The following is a 14,589-nucleotide window of genomic DNA, read 5'->3' on the forward strand; positions in this document are numbered from 1 at the left end:
CAAGAACGACTGCTATAACGTTCAGCTAACAATTCCTCTTCTTTTATGCAAAGCTGCATCTTTGTTATTGGAATGCATGTGGCAACGAAGATTAGTTACTTTTATTTGAATTAAGGTCTTCTTAAATATTAACTTTTATGTTGCAATTAAAAATTATGAGTGAGAGTAACAAAAAGTTGTATGAGTGAAATTAGAATAACAGTGAAAAGGAACACGATTTTCTAGCATTATAGTTAGGCGAATTGTGTGAAGAAAAGATGAAGGCGTATATCGTCAACGTCAAAACACGTGTTCTCTGCTTTCAGAGATCGTCCTTTTGTTCCCTGAGATACTATTGTTGGGACGAACCAGCAGTGGTTATTCGTTTCTAAAAGTCATGCTCCGACGAGAACAGAAACACTGAGATGCACGGTGCAATTTTGAATTCTCCGTTTAAGACTGGAACGGTAATGAATATGACGAGAAAGAAGTTTGTCCTAATTTTCTCAGTTCTCTTACTCAAGGTTTCAAAAATATTAACTTTTCTTTCTATATAGAGTACATAATTAATAATTTTAAATTAATAACGCAGAAAAGAGTTTAAAATAAATAAAATTCTATAATGAAACAAAAATATTGTATTAAGTAAATTTTTTGAGTACCAATTGAAATATTAATTAATTATACAAACTATTTTTTATATTCTTCATCAAACGAATGAGAATTATGTTTGCTTATATTAATTTTGTAATTATGTTTATGTATCATAAGGTACTTTATCTGTGAACGAGTCTTCTCGAGTCGATCAACTGTTAGTATCATAATGATAAAGTAGACATCTGTTTTAAACACTATGTCGGTAACTACACACAGGATAATCATCGTTGCAAATTTGAAGCAAAAACATTATGTTCTTAGAACGGTTTAACATTAAAAAATGTAGATAATATAAAATTAAATTGCTCACCGCTTTTCGTTTATCTTCTGCACTAAGAGTACTGTGGCTTCTATGCCTAATGAGATCCATTACTTTGCTAACAGGATTTCTACTACTTTCTGAACCGGCTCGAGGACGTCCCATAGGTTCTCTACCTTCCTTATGATCCTTATTCTCTCTATGATGATCCTTATCCGTACGCACATCAGAAGTCGAGCTCCCATGCGAGCCCCTGTACAATGAATGCTGCAGAACATCAAACAGTGTTCAATTGGCATAATCTTTCCTTGATTTCTTCCATACAAATATATTCATTATTCATTCAAAATCAATTGGCTGCTCTAATTAACGGTTCACTTTACGTACTATCCTTTTTGCCACAAGTATAAAATTTAATTTTTTAAAATATCTTTGTGCTTTTTGAGCAGAAAGTAAAAAACCTTTGCACACCACTGTACTTACAATTCTAAATAGTCTAAATAAATGTTGCTCAATAACAAAAGATTAAGGGGGTGTCATGTACATTTCTCAAACAGCCAATTGACGTTGACTAAAGAGCAACAGAGCTATTATTGTACCTGCACAGCGCTCTTCATATTCGCTATAATACTGGGCTTTCTCTTGCTAGCATCGGATTTACTTCTCGGTCTAAACGCATCGAATATCGCTGGCTTTTTACTGGGGCTGGCCGTATCGTCGACAGTGCCACCGCTTCTTCTACGTTCCGCGCTATTGCTACGGCTATTACTGCGGCTGGTGGAGCCAGACCGCGTGCCAGATGCTTTTCTGCCACCTTTGCTCGAGCTTGACGAACTTGAAGGTTCCGGCTGTTGCGGAAGAGGAGTCGACTTTCCAGAACCAGGAGCGCTTCCCGAGGTCGGTTTCCTGATAGTTCTCGAATGCGAACCCCATGTTCCTGTCGTAATTAAAAACAAAAAACGTGTTCGACACGTAAATAACATTAGTGATGAACGAAGATATTTAATTAAATGATAAAACACGATCACCTCACCTGCGCGTGGCCTATGACCTTGATCTTGAGAAGCCTGACCAGAGGTATCTGCATCTTCTGTTACAATCGTTGGCAATGGTTGCGATCCAAGTTCCTGTAAAAATCAGAATGACATTATCATTACATTATACGCTTATTGAAATCTAATAGTAATTTTATTCCAGTCATTAGAATCCACACTGCTACTTTTAATTTGCACGTTTGTTCTAGCTTATTTTGATTATTCTGCTTCTGTCATTTTATCTAGAAATAGAAAATCCCTATCGTATGAAAGAATTTATCAATTACTCAACAGATTGTTCATTCAATAGTAATTGGTCGGTTCATGAAAAATGAAAGGAAATAAAGTTGTAATGAAGTTTTATTGTTCGCGGATCTGAGACAACATAATAAACGATTAGATATGGTTTGTTTAATCAAAAGAGCTAGCACATGCAATATTTTATATTTAGCTTTGGATTATCATCGATATCAATCAACTTTCTTGCAAAGTATCTTGCAAAAAGAAATTTTGACATGTTCACTTGTCTTTCTCAATAGGATTGATATCTTTCCTGGTATCTTTGAAAAACTGAACGCAAGATGCTTTATCGTGGACAACAGTGAACATGTTCGCATTTTCCATCCGCTCCATTAATCTACGTTAATTATTGCTAACGTTTTTTCATTTACAAGTTACATCTAACAGTGTATATGGTGCTCCATCATTGGTGACATAACTCTACGAAAAGAATTTTATTTTATACTTTCAATTTATTTTCTTACCCAATAGAATCACACTTGCTAGTTATACAAAATTATAAAAACTGATAAAACAGCATTGAACGTGTTCCGAAATAGCAACATAGTTATAAATTTATTAGAAGATAAACAGAACCTAAGTTGTATCCAAATCTGGTACAGCCAGCTGTTCCTCTAATTTCTCGACCATTTTACTACCGTGGAAAAATATACGGAAACATTTTCAAGGTCTGATAAATTAAGCCATTATAAATTGAGAATCTTAAATTGTTTTCAATTCAAATGCTCGACATTTGTATATTTTCCTCTTCTGCACATTTTTGAGCGAATAATACTACTTTGATATTTTGAGAAATAAAGACTTAGCCAAATGTATTTGTATGTTGCTTCTCAGTAATATTAATAATAACGTAGAATTCCACATTCTTATCAATGATCCTTATTGTCATGTGTCATTTCATTATTTACACGTACGTTATACAAATATTACAAACATACGTGTACCATTCGGAGAGATAAGAGACGTTTCATTTGTTATCTAATGCATTTTACACTTTTACAGTATCTTATACTTTTATAGTTCTTGATTTTCTGAAAAGCTATCATGAAAGAAAGACATATTTCTTCTCTACGATGGAAATGAACAAAATTTTACCTCCAAATATTTTCTTTCATTTCATAATTTATCTTAAATATTAATAGACTCAAATATATTATTATTGTTCAATATTAGAAGAAAAGAAGAAAAATTATTGTTTGCGATAATTATACAAACTTTACGCAAAACTTTCACTCATGAAACCCTTCAAATACCAATCTAACATCATTATATTTTACGGATTAATTCTGTTTTCATACCCTCTTCGCACAATCTGGCACCAGATCACTGAACAACCTCTCAGCAACCTCTTGAAGTGTTCGTAAAACAGATACTTTGAGAATCATCTCATGATGATGAGACGGGAAATACAAACGATTATTTATTTCGTCCTTCACCACAAACACATGTCTGAAATGTAATTTCTACCGAACAGAAGATTCAACCTTGTCCTTCTTTTTTTTTTTTTTTCTTTAATTCAATTTTTTTTTCTTTGATTCATAGCGGAACGAATAATGCTGCAACGATTTAAAGAAGAGTACAGGCACAATGAAACCATAGAAATTCAATCGATCGTAGTTTATTCGGCCGATTGTAGTTCATGGTCGAGAGGATTTTTAATCCTATCCTCGATCGATCTGAAACGCATCCGCCTTAAGAGATTTTATTCCTGTCCCAATTCTTTCATTCTTGTATCGCACAGCAAATGTGTGTAAGACTGCCTGAAACAGTATGTGAAAACTGATAACAAAAAAAAAAAAAAAAAAACTCTGGTTATCACATTTTTCACTGCTTGGCCGAAAATTCACGTGATTATTATCTCGGGAGAGACAGATTACAGATCTATCGTGAAAATCTAGATGAATATCAGAATCGTCGGGGACGACGAAAACACGCTGATTGCAATTACGCAATGTTGTAACGTTCATTGTGAAATTTAACGTGACAAAAAAGAAAAGAAAAGAGAAAGAGAACGACGCAAGGGAGTGATCGTGATCAGATCGAAGAAAAGAACGATAAAACACATTTGACGAAAATAAAAATAAGATACGGTGCGAATGTAAACAATATACCTCAACAAAATACAAGAAGTTTCAGAATAAGATCTGTTGTTCTATTGATGGTTCGATTTTCTATGAAACATAATTTCGATCGCGATTTCTCGTGAAATCTACGTGTCTATCCAATTGTGATTTAATAATTGCAATTTACCGGTTTCGTTAAATCGACCGAGCAAGAGTACATTTTGAAAATCGCGATTCATTTCGCTTAGTGTTCCGAGCTCGACTGACGTTTTGAATCAACGCTGCCGTTTGTCTGACGTCTGACATAAGACCACGTGAACTACGTGGTGCAGCTCGTAACAAATATATAGGCATTATGAAACTAGAAATAAATCTAGTTTAAAATTGGCAGTAAAAAATAGTAAGGAAAATTAAATTGTGACGATCTCGATCCACTTGCGTTTCACAAATGATCCAAAAGAAATTCCACGTTCGTGAAATAACATTTGGAAAGATCTGGCCTGAATTCTCTTCCACAATTGAACTTCTATTACTAGTGAAACTGCTTTACAAGCCATAAGCTGCAAGTAGAAATTGTACTCTGGAACCAAAAGTTTATTCATAGATTGCAAAATGAATCGTAGTTCTTTACTTTAATTTGAGATTTAATAACAAATAAATTAGACGTAAGCAAATTATTTAGTTCTTTAAACGTTAAAAGTTTTTTTTTTTTACGTCAAAACAAGAGTGATTGTTGAAACGAAAATACAACTGCAGCAGCAGTATCAATCCTTTCACACTTTCTCTTCAGTTATCTTTTTCACTGATTCATATTTCACGGTATTTTCAGAAACGTCATTTTTCACTCGCGTCATCTGTTTTCATTTCTTATCTCCTTATTACATACATATGCTCAATATAATATAATTCACTGTAAGACATTTTTCTAGGCTGCAAGAAATTCGACTCGCTTTGTCATCTTGTCAAAGAAATATAAGTTAAGAGGTAAAGTCGACTCTCGAATTGTTAATTAAAAGATACAAGTTGGTTACATGACAAACCAATATATATTTATATGAAAATAAATAGTCAGTTGGCGGACGCTTATAACCGGGTTATTGTTCAGTCGTTCAATATCCGGAAAAGAAAGACAGTTCCTAGAGAATACAGAAACGAGTGCCAACGATAATAAATAACAACAATGTCAGTTACTCAAAAAGTAAACAATGTCTTGGCCACTTTGAACATTTGTCAAAAATGTATCAGATAATAAGTGAAATGGATTGGATCACAAAACTCATTGTCTATGAAATATATTTACATATGTTTAGGTTTGGAAAAATCGTAGTGAAAAGTAGGAAAAGGTTGAGAGCAATTTAAAAATTTATAATTACCTTAACTAATCTCTTTCTATTTCTATATATATTTCTATTTCTTTCTTAAAGTATTGAATTTTGTTAAATAAGTGTTTAGAGAGCAAAATATTTGTATTATTCAGAATTTAGATAGTGAGTAAATAATAAATGAGTGAACTAATTTATTTAAATTTTATTGTACTTTAAAAAAGTACATTTTTTATTCGGTGAGAATATTGTACTCTTATTGTAATCATGTGCAATTTGTTAATGATAAATGATGGATAGAACACAGTTAGATAAGATTGCCAAATATCAGCAGAAGACATTTATAGTAATACAATTTTTAAAGACACTAATGAGGGGATTTCCTGATAAAATTGTCTTTTCGAAGAACACTTCAAAGCTATTGAAACTCGCGAGTTTTACTTTAAGAAATCAGTACTAACAACGTACTAAAAAAAAAACAGCGAAAGAAAAATAAGACCCAAAAATCATAAACCACATTTATAAATTAGAAATATAATATTTTAGCAGAATTATACCTAATAATTGCGTTTTACTTTCACGACAAACTCGTTGTTTGCAATAATAAATTATTTAAATGTAGCATAATATTTGGAGTAGCACAATAATATTAGAACGAAAAATTAAGAGATGAAGTGATAATATTAATGAATACTGTGCGTACTCATTCATTTAAACAAATTATAGAAACTTCATGTATAATAGATAAATTACATATTAAATTCGTCACATCTGTCAAACCAACAAGAACCAACCAGTAACCTGATAATTGACAATCGGTCAAATAACTCTCAATATCAAATTAATCTCTAAGCGAAAAGAGCAAACACATCTGTGGAAACAAGTTATTGAAACGGAAATATGCTGCGTGAATTTCTCAATAGAGAGATTATTGCAATGTCCGGAAGATCGATGGTCCGAGTTAATTCATCTTCCCCTAGGTTAATTAAAATAAATATGAAGAAGGAATTATCTGTAGTCAAGACGCAGAGAATTACGATGAACTACAGAAGAGACGTCTTACACGTTCATTTCAAAATAGAAGATATAATGATTTCAACTACCTTGTACGTTCCATGAAATTCTGGACATCGGTCCAAATATGGCATCAGAGAGTACTTGCGAACTCTCCCAACGTTCAACGACACTGCCGACATATTTCCCCGAGTAACGTAAATAAAACAGCGTGCCACCGAAATTTTCAAATAATCATGACGCAGGGTCATGCGTCTATCGAGATTTCACCGTTGACTGACAGCACCGGCAGCACTTGTGGGTGGTACAAACCACAGGAATTCACTATCATCTTTCCGATATCATTTCATTTTGTGAAGAAATCATATTGATAATAATTTTCCGCGGAGAGTTGTTGTAACGTTCTCTTATCACGCGAGTTTGTGGATGATTATCGCGGACGATTTAACAAGATAATACCTTCCCAGTACGTACCAAAACTTAAACAACCAACCTTTAACCAACCAAAAGTGCACAATCAATAATAATGAGTTAAACATTTTCTCGTTATACATTTTCTGTAATCCGACTGAATTATGCAATCTCTTATCGCCATATTTTAATATTTTGTTGCATTGAATACGAATCTTTGTGTGAATGGTAGATCTTGTGCTTTGCTAGATAAGAGAACGTTAGTTCGTTGCTTTCAGAAAAATTATCGGTAGGTATTACCGACCTAAATGATGAATTATGTTTGCTGATTAGTGAATCTCACCTTCGACTGTGCTTCTCAGAAGGTATTGTACCATTTAATGCACCGAGCTTATGTGATACTTTTAATACTGCTTGCTAATAATGCAAAAAATGCAATAAGATTTTACAATTCTCGCTATAGATATATACGTAATTCGTATAATATGTATGTTAGTATAATTGGTATACCTAACAAAAATTTTATTCTCCTGGTCCACGAACTATGATATTTATTGAAAGTTGAATCGTTTTATCTGCTTTTCCTTCTTATTCCTTCATAAAGAGCAAACAAATTAATTAAACATGGAAAACGAACAACAGAGTATTGTAAGTATGACTGTGATGCTTACAATTTTTATTTCCTTATGTATCTATATTCTTAGTATAATATACTACTCTTTAAAACATACGTACCTATAAGACAAAAACTATGTGCAACATGCTACTGTTTAAGCGAAACGGCGAGTCAAAACAATAAATCACTTTATTTACGGCGTTAACAAATTACATAGTACATACCGTGACACGCGTTTCGAACGCTCAATTAGCTCTCATTCCGAGTAATTTCATAAAGATGGCGGCCGAGCTTTGACGCATGGCATCGCCATCTATCAACGAGTAAAAATAATATTACGAGCTGCGAGCTCCGTCGACAACTGAACAATCGACGATAAAAGAAAAGAAAAAAGAAAATACGCGTCAAGCTTACCTTCGTCTTAACCTCTTGCGCTAGTAACTGATTCGCGGACCATAACAAGTGACCAAACCGTGTACAATAATTCGCCTTTTTCTTTTTCTGAATTCATCGATATATCACCCGATAGAAATTACTAAGAAGTAATAAATTTATTATTTGTTTTGCCTGGGTTACATTTAAATATACTTAAAACTGAGCAAATGTTGCAATTTTGGGCCAAATTATTCTCGACGTGCGTGGCACGTCATTCCAGCGCAAGAGGTTAAGAAATGAAAAAGGAAAAAAAGAAAAAAGAACACGAGGAACGTTCGCATCGTTGGATCAATTCTCGCGATTGCTGGAAACGCAGATCAAACAATTGCAACACGAAAATGTCACGATTAAAATAGATTAAACTGCACAGGGTATGCAATTACTCAGTTCGGATGCCTGTAGCGAACACGTGTAAAATTCTTTGTACTCTAAAACGGGCTTATGAGTCGTCAGACGTGTTACGCAACAAACAGTGAAATATCGCGAACAACAAATAAAGCACGTTTACCTCGTTCAACTTCGCTGGCCGTTTTTAGCATATCGAACGATACGAACCTTAAAAATCGTATAGGTTTCAAATTAGAATTCCTCTTTCTCTTTCTCTCTCTCTCTCTCTCTCGAGCGTTATCTAATTAAAATTACTGATCGATAAATTCACACTCATTTGCTTATCCTCCTTATAAATCGCCTTTCGTACGATTCATTTGCTCGTCTAATCTCCACGCGTTGCTAATTGAGCGAGGCAATCCACGTACGGGATGCATTCGTAAAGGAGGCCTTACGTGCCGAGGCATCCGTCATAACAGCCCTCATCGCATTGTAATTCGTCTTTCGACCGAATCGATAGAGCTTAAAGGAAGCCTTGTACCTACGCCTCCCTCCCCCCTGGCCGTCCAACCTCACCCACGAAAGTCGCGTATCGAGATCTGGGCCGAACGATATCTAAGATTTAGGAACTCCTAAAACCTCAAACACATTTCTACTTCTAAGGTTTTACGCAATTTTTAATGATACATTCTAAAGACCTCTTGCAAGAATTAATTAATATTATCACATCATCGAAAGTGAAATATTATTCTTTCGTTGCACAACTATAGATGTATTATTCAACGCATAAATATTCTTATTGAATCATCGGTAAAACTTACAATACCACGATTTGTTTTCGATCAGTAGCATCTATACATAATGTATGTTGCGCGTCGATCTTGACTCCGGACGTGAAATATATTTGTAATTTATCAGTTTAGTCAAATACATTCGGTTTTTTTTTTTTTTTTTTTTTTTTTTTTTTTTTTTACATAGTACAATTACTTAACGACGAGTATGGAGCAATGTCACCTGGTTCTTTGGAAGCGCAGGGTCTTATTTCAGCCTCTGAATATCAAAAAGTTGCAGCACTTACGCAATCTGCTAGTCCAGACGCCCATAAAAAAATTGCAGGTAAACATATTGTTTGACGTTATTGCCTTTTCACAAGTACAGATATTGACTTTGAATTTAGTTGATATTCGTAATAAAAAAAACTTGCACTAACATGCCACTTTATAGACTTTTTCGGTCGCGTCAAGGATAAGGCAGGCGACGTTGAACGAATTTTAAAGGAAAAGGATCGTCACGGTATTGTGTTGTTACAATTTCATTTTGTAAATTGTAGTTTATATGTATTTTCTTTTTTTTTTTATTTTTTTGTTGTTTTGTTTTGTATATATTTGTAGAAAAACAAGAATCTCGCACAAAGTTGTCGATCTTACTCTGCACATTACGTTTTTAGTGCAAACAATTCGATATAATATTCATGCATACTAAAACATTTTGTTGCATGTTTTGCAATGTACACAGATGATATATTTTTAAAGACACACTTTCAGAGTGCAGAACATGAAAACATTCTTTGCTGTGGCTTTGGGAGATGATTCAACACTTATGGATTGGTGGAAATCTGTTTAAAAAGTGGATTACTAATAGTGCTTTAACATTTTTTTTTTTTTTTTTTTAACAAAATGGTTGAATTGTTCCTGAATAGGATCACAAAATGAAAATTATGCTAAATTTCACGATTCACTTTTTAAAACAAAACCTTCAATAATCTCCAAAGGTGTAAAATCATCTCTCAAAATCGTGGCAAATAATTTTGTCGTTCTGTACGATTCTAGTATAAAAACAAAGTTTGTTTCGAATACATTACTTTTTTTTTAATTTCCAACGTTTACATTAAAACTCTTGATCAATTAATATTTTTTATATTGATTAAGTTGAAGTTACGTTCAAGAAGCTATTTTATCGTGAATTAGCTCTTTTTATTCTTGATTTACTTCTAATGTTTGATAATATTTCACTTTTGCAATGCTTATTTCATGCATATACTCATAGAAGAACTTTTAGTACATTATAGTTAGAGGATTCATGTTGACAAAGATACTCGTTTATTATAGCATCTAAAGCCAATTTCTTTCTGTAGGTATATTGGCTAAGATGAAGGAAGGCGCAGAAAACGTACATACTAAGATTCAGGCCAAGGTGGAAAGCGTTGGCCTCAAGCCGTCGACTCTCGACGGCAAAGGTTAGCCATGATTTAAGGAAATGGCAAAATTATTGTACTCTCTACTATCGAATTACGTGGCATGGATTTTTGTTGTTAGTTTAGATTTGTCATCTGCTTTCCATTCTCTTTTCTTTTCTTCACGTTAAATGTATCCATTATTTGCTTAAGCATTCAAAATTTGAGCAACTGAAAGTTTTGCTAATTTTATCTTAAGCACCATGTTCCAGTTGTTTAAGGTATCATTTAGCAAACGCATAATATTATGTTTTTGTTTTTGCAAAAATGCGTTGCAAAAATATTTCCAAAGTGCAAGCAGTTGAAATTGTATTTTATAGATGTTGTACATTTTGTGAATAGTACTTTTATAATATTTGTATCTGTTTTTATTCGTTTTTTTTTTTTTTTAATTAATGTATTTAAAATTCGTATGTTGCAGTTTTTATTTACACAGGTCAAGTCAAAGTTCGTAGTGTGACTATAAAATACTGTGATTATCAAATTAGCCAATTAATTTTTTTTTTTTAAACGTAGTTTTACTCGTTTCGATTCATCTTCATCGTTCTATGCATTAATGTTTCACACGTTGTTTAAAAATTTTTCACAAACATCTTGTTAAATATTAATACATTTTCGTTTTGATATTTTTATTCTTGAAAAATTGACATGTATGTGAGAATGTACTAAACATTTTCAAGTTGCAAATATTTATGTTACATCTTATTACCTCGATGTATTTTTTTTTTTTTTTTCTGTAGATTTGGGAATAACGAATTCACAATTGTTCACAAGATTTTATTTTTTTACAGGCGACAATTGGAACAATAGCGAGGCAACGAAGAACAATTTGAAACGGAACGGGACGTTTAGCGAGCCAAACGCAACCATGGAAGTTGCTCAGCTTATATTGAGTTTGTTGCACGCTTGGGGTATCGATCCAGACTTGGATCGCGTTTGCGAAGGAAAGTTGGGCTTATTGAGACCCATGGTTCCCGTCTCGTTTGGCGTATTGTCGAAAGGAGGTATGGAAGCGACTGTGATCTGGTTTGTAATGTACTTGTGTAATCGTTCTTCACGACTCAGTCAGTCAATTATTTTTCAAAGGTTACATGTCGTTGTTACTACCAACTTGGCAAACGCAGTTAGAACCGATTGGCGAACCTGCAACTCAGTTGGAGCAACGTTTGCCAGTCGAGTTAGTTAGACAGGAAAGACTTACCAGAGCGTTCACAGCAAGGGCACATTGGGAATTATCTACTACGTTAACTAGCAATCATTTATTAGCAGTGGTAGCACTAGCAAATACCTTAATGTCGATGAACAATGCCACTTTTGTACCTGAACAAGAACGAAATCGAAAAATGCATAGGTCGATAGATACGTTATTTGTTTCGCTAGATATAATTAGAAACAATCAGAGATAAATACGAATTTTATGTGCATCTTATTCGATGTATTTAGGCCTGGCAATAGATCGACGGTTAATTGGAACAAAGCGGAAGAAGAAAATGAGGAAATTTATACAGCGCAACAAGCGCAGATCAAGCAAGGCTGGTCCCTCTTGGCGACGTTGCATTGTGTACTCTTGCCCGACAAGATAGTCTCGCAAGGTGGCGTTAAAACGTTTAAACGACCTCAAGTTGAAATGATGGCTCGCAGATGGCAACATCAATGTCTCGAGGTTCGTTCGTTGGCACTGACGTGTATGGGGAAAAAAAAAACAAAAAAAATGCACAAATGATACACACAAAATAACACATGGTATACTTTTTTTAGATTCGCGAAGCTGCTCAAGCTTTACTCCTGGCTGAATTGGGGAGAATGGGTCCAAAAGGAAGGAAAACGCTGGTAGACAGTTGGTCGCAGTATTTGCCAATGTATAGCACTCAAGAGCCCATCGTGTCGTCGCAGTCGCAGAATCAAAGCCCACCGACTTCTGGTAGTCCAGTTCCTCCGTCCGAATCGCACGCAGAGGAGGAGGACGAGGAAGAGGAACTGGTCGAAGGTAAGAACCACCTCGTAGCGTAAAAGATGTTTTTTGGAGGATTATTAAACTCGGTTTAATTACTTTGCCTACGTTAGCAGAAATAAACGTAGTTAGGAAACCATCGAGCGTGGCGGAACTGAAACGAAAGCAGACGACGGCAGTCGTATTGCTGGGAGTGATAGGCGCGGAGTTTGGGCAAGACGTCACCACTACGAGTCAGAAGAGAGACAACGAACAGAGACGAAAGAGTTCGATCGTGGAAGGTTTTGGAATAGGAAATAACAATCTTGCCAGGCACACTAGTATGGCGCTCACGCACTTGTTGCACGCACCTCACTCTCCGAAATTGCCTTTGCACACGGCATTGCGAAGAGCCGCGATTGATCTTATCGGCAGAGGTTTCACCGTCTGGGAACCGTATCTCGACGTATCGAAAGTGAGAAGCATCGAAAAAAAGCTTATAAAATTAAACTCGTCGTAATTTACGATTGAAAGGGTGAATTGCATGTTGATTTGCACGCTGTCTGACGCAGGTGTTGCTGGGATTGTTAGAAATGTGTTGCGACGCTGACAAGCTAGTACCAAACATGACGTACGGCCTTCCACTTACGCCTCAAGCCGACACCTGTCGTACAGCCAGGCACGCTTTGACTCTGATAGCTACCGCTCGACCTGCGGCATTCATTACCACGATGGCGCGAGAAGTAGCCAGATACAATACGTTGCAGCAAAACGCGCAAACGTTGAATGTAAATATGGGCGCGAGCGTCTTGGTTAGAGCAAAACCGGAAATACTTAGGATCGTCGAACAGTTGATTGATAAAATGCAAAGCGAGATGAGCGATCTGTTGGTCGAGGTGAGTGAGAATCGCTCGTATCACCGCGAACCTAAACGTTGCCCGTTTAACGCATTGAATCGACGTTTGCAGGTCATGGATATTATTTTGCATTGTCTGGACCCGGGTCATCTCAAGACCAAACCATTGAACGACGTGTTCCCGGCAGTATGTAGATTCAATCAAGTAGGTTGAGCCACGGTAACGTTGACGTTATTTGCATGATTTTTCTTTTTTTTAAACACTTGGCTGATAAAATACACGTCTGCTTCAGGTAAGTCACTGTCCGACGACACGCAGAATAGCGGTAGGTAGTCGCAATGGTCAGCTAGCTTTGTACGAACTACGAGGCAACGTTAAATGTCAAACAGTGTCTGCGCATGTTGCGCCCGTAACTGCGTTGGCGTTTTCACCCGAAGGCAAGTTCCTGGTTAGTTATTCCTGTACGGAAAATAAATTGTGCTTCTGGCAGGTAAGACCTTCTCTATTATTATTATTGTTATTATTATTATTACAACTTATACATCGGCGACAGTTAATTTTAGAATTTTAAGCTTAAGCTTAACGTTGAACGTTTTCAGCAAACGAGTAGTGGCATGTTCGGCCTAGGGAACTCTCAAACACGTTGCGTGAAATCGTATAGCACCGCACCGATCAACGACGTAGCGCGACTGAATCCTATGCGACTAGCTCGATTGATATGGATAAATAACCGAACAGTTACGCTGATGCTTGCTGACGGATCAGAAACGCGATTTAACGTATAAACTGTCCCCCTTCCTGTCTTAATATAATGGACGAATAAAGATAAAAATTGAACAGTATATTAAATTGGGATCAGCCTACAGCAGAAATACGGAATAACTGTTTTAAACGAGAGAAATAGTCGAAAGTGATGTCGTGATGATTGGTGCGCTTATTGGTACTTAATAGTACTAGTGCTAAGATAATTGGAGTATACTCAAATGAAGTTTATCGTTGCACGACGCAGGATACGACTTGGCGATTATTGGTATTGGAAAATTTCTTCAATTTCTTTTTTTTCCTAATTAATTTCTTACGTTTCTGTTTCTCTTTATTCCACGCGAATACGCTACGTTTTTTTTTTTTTTTTTTTGTGTGTGTTTTCGTAGT

The 14,589-nt window shown here is 35.4% G+C and overlaps 2 protein-coding genes across 4 annotated transcripts in view; one reads left to right on the top strand and one right to left on the bottom strand.

Annotated features, from left to right (window-relative positions):
• Positions 1-6,890, bottom strand: part of LOC122528760 (5'-AMP-activated protein kinase subunit gamma-2) — a 98,331-nt gene extending 91,441 nt beyond the window's left edge. Inside the window, exons 1-4 of one of the 2 annotated variants that reach the window (XM_043654221.1) lie at positions 6,718-6,890; positions 1,929-2,022; positions 1,495-1,832; positions 947-1,162 (exon numbers count right to left, since the gene is read on the bottom strand). In XM_043654221.1, the coding sequence (XP_043510156.1) occupies positions 947-1,162; positions 1,495-1,832; positions 1,929-2,022; positions 6,718-6,879 (810 nt within the window). In that variant the 5' untranslated portion in view covers positions 6,880-6,890. Of the gene's footprint in view, positions 1-946; positions 1,163-1,494; positions 1,833-1,928; positions 2,023-4,479; positions 4,528-6,717 lie in introns of those variants that run through there. The other variant, XM_043654222.1, reaches the window with a different exon arrangement.
• A 2,480-nt stretch (positions 6,891-9,370) lies between these two features.
• On the top strand, positions 9,371-14,544 carry LOC122528751 (WD repeat-containing protein 7-like). Of its 2 annotated transcripts, XM_043654200.1 has the most exons (11): positions 9,371-9,533; positions 10,552-10,653; positions 11,442-11,654; positions 11,737-12,001; positions 12,094-12,313; positions 12,409-12,637; positions 12,715-13,055; positions 13,153-13,476; positions 13,549-13,641; positions 13,730-13,927; positions 14,037-14,544. In XM_043654200.1, exons 1-11 carry the CDS (start codon positions 9,425-9,427, stop codon positions 14,220-14,222), a joined length of 2,280 nt encoding a protein of 759 aa, XP_043510135.1. In that variant the 5' UTR covers positions 9,371-9,424; the 3' UTR covers positions 14,223-14,544. The 2 variants fall into 2 exon arrangements, with proteins under 2 accessions (XP_043510135.1, XP_043510136.1); XM_043654201.1 differs by lacking the exon at positions 10,552-10,653.
• Positions 14,545-14,589: the final 45 nt, after the last annotated feature.

The sequence above is a fragment of the Frieseomelitta varia genome, unplaced genomic scaffold (assembly GCF_011392965.1).
Source record: "Frieseomelitta varia isolate USP_RPSP 00005682 unplaced genomic scaffold, Fvar_1.2 scaffold_258, whole genome shotgun sequence".
Classification (NCBI taxonomy): domain Eukaryota; kingdom Metazoa; phylum Arthropoda; class Insecta; order Hymenoptera; family Apidae; genus Frieseomelitta; species Frieseomelitta varia.

Bases quoted from the DNA above. Each gene is read 5' to 3' on its own strand.
- LOC122528751 (XM_043654200.1), top strand. From the start codon at position 9,425: ATGTCACCTGGTTCTTTGGAAGCGCAGGGTCTTATTTCAGCCTCTGAA. The intron at 11,655-11,736 runs GTATGGAAGCGA...TATTTTTCAAAG, and splicing joins TGGCGTATTGTCGAAAGGAG to GTTACATGTCGTTGTTACTA. The intron at 13,642-13,729 runs GTAGGTTGAGCC...CGTCTGCTTCAG, and splicing joins CAGTATGTAGATTCAATCAA to GTAAGTCACTGTCCGACGAC.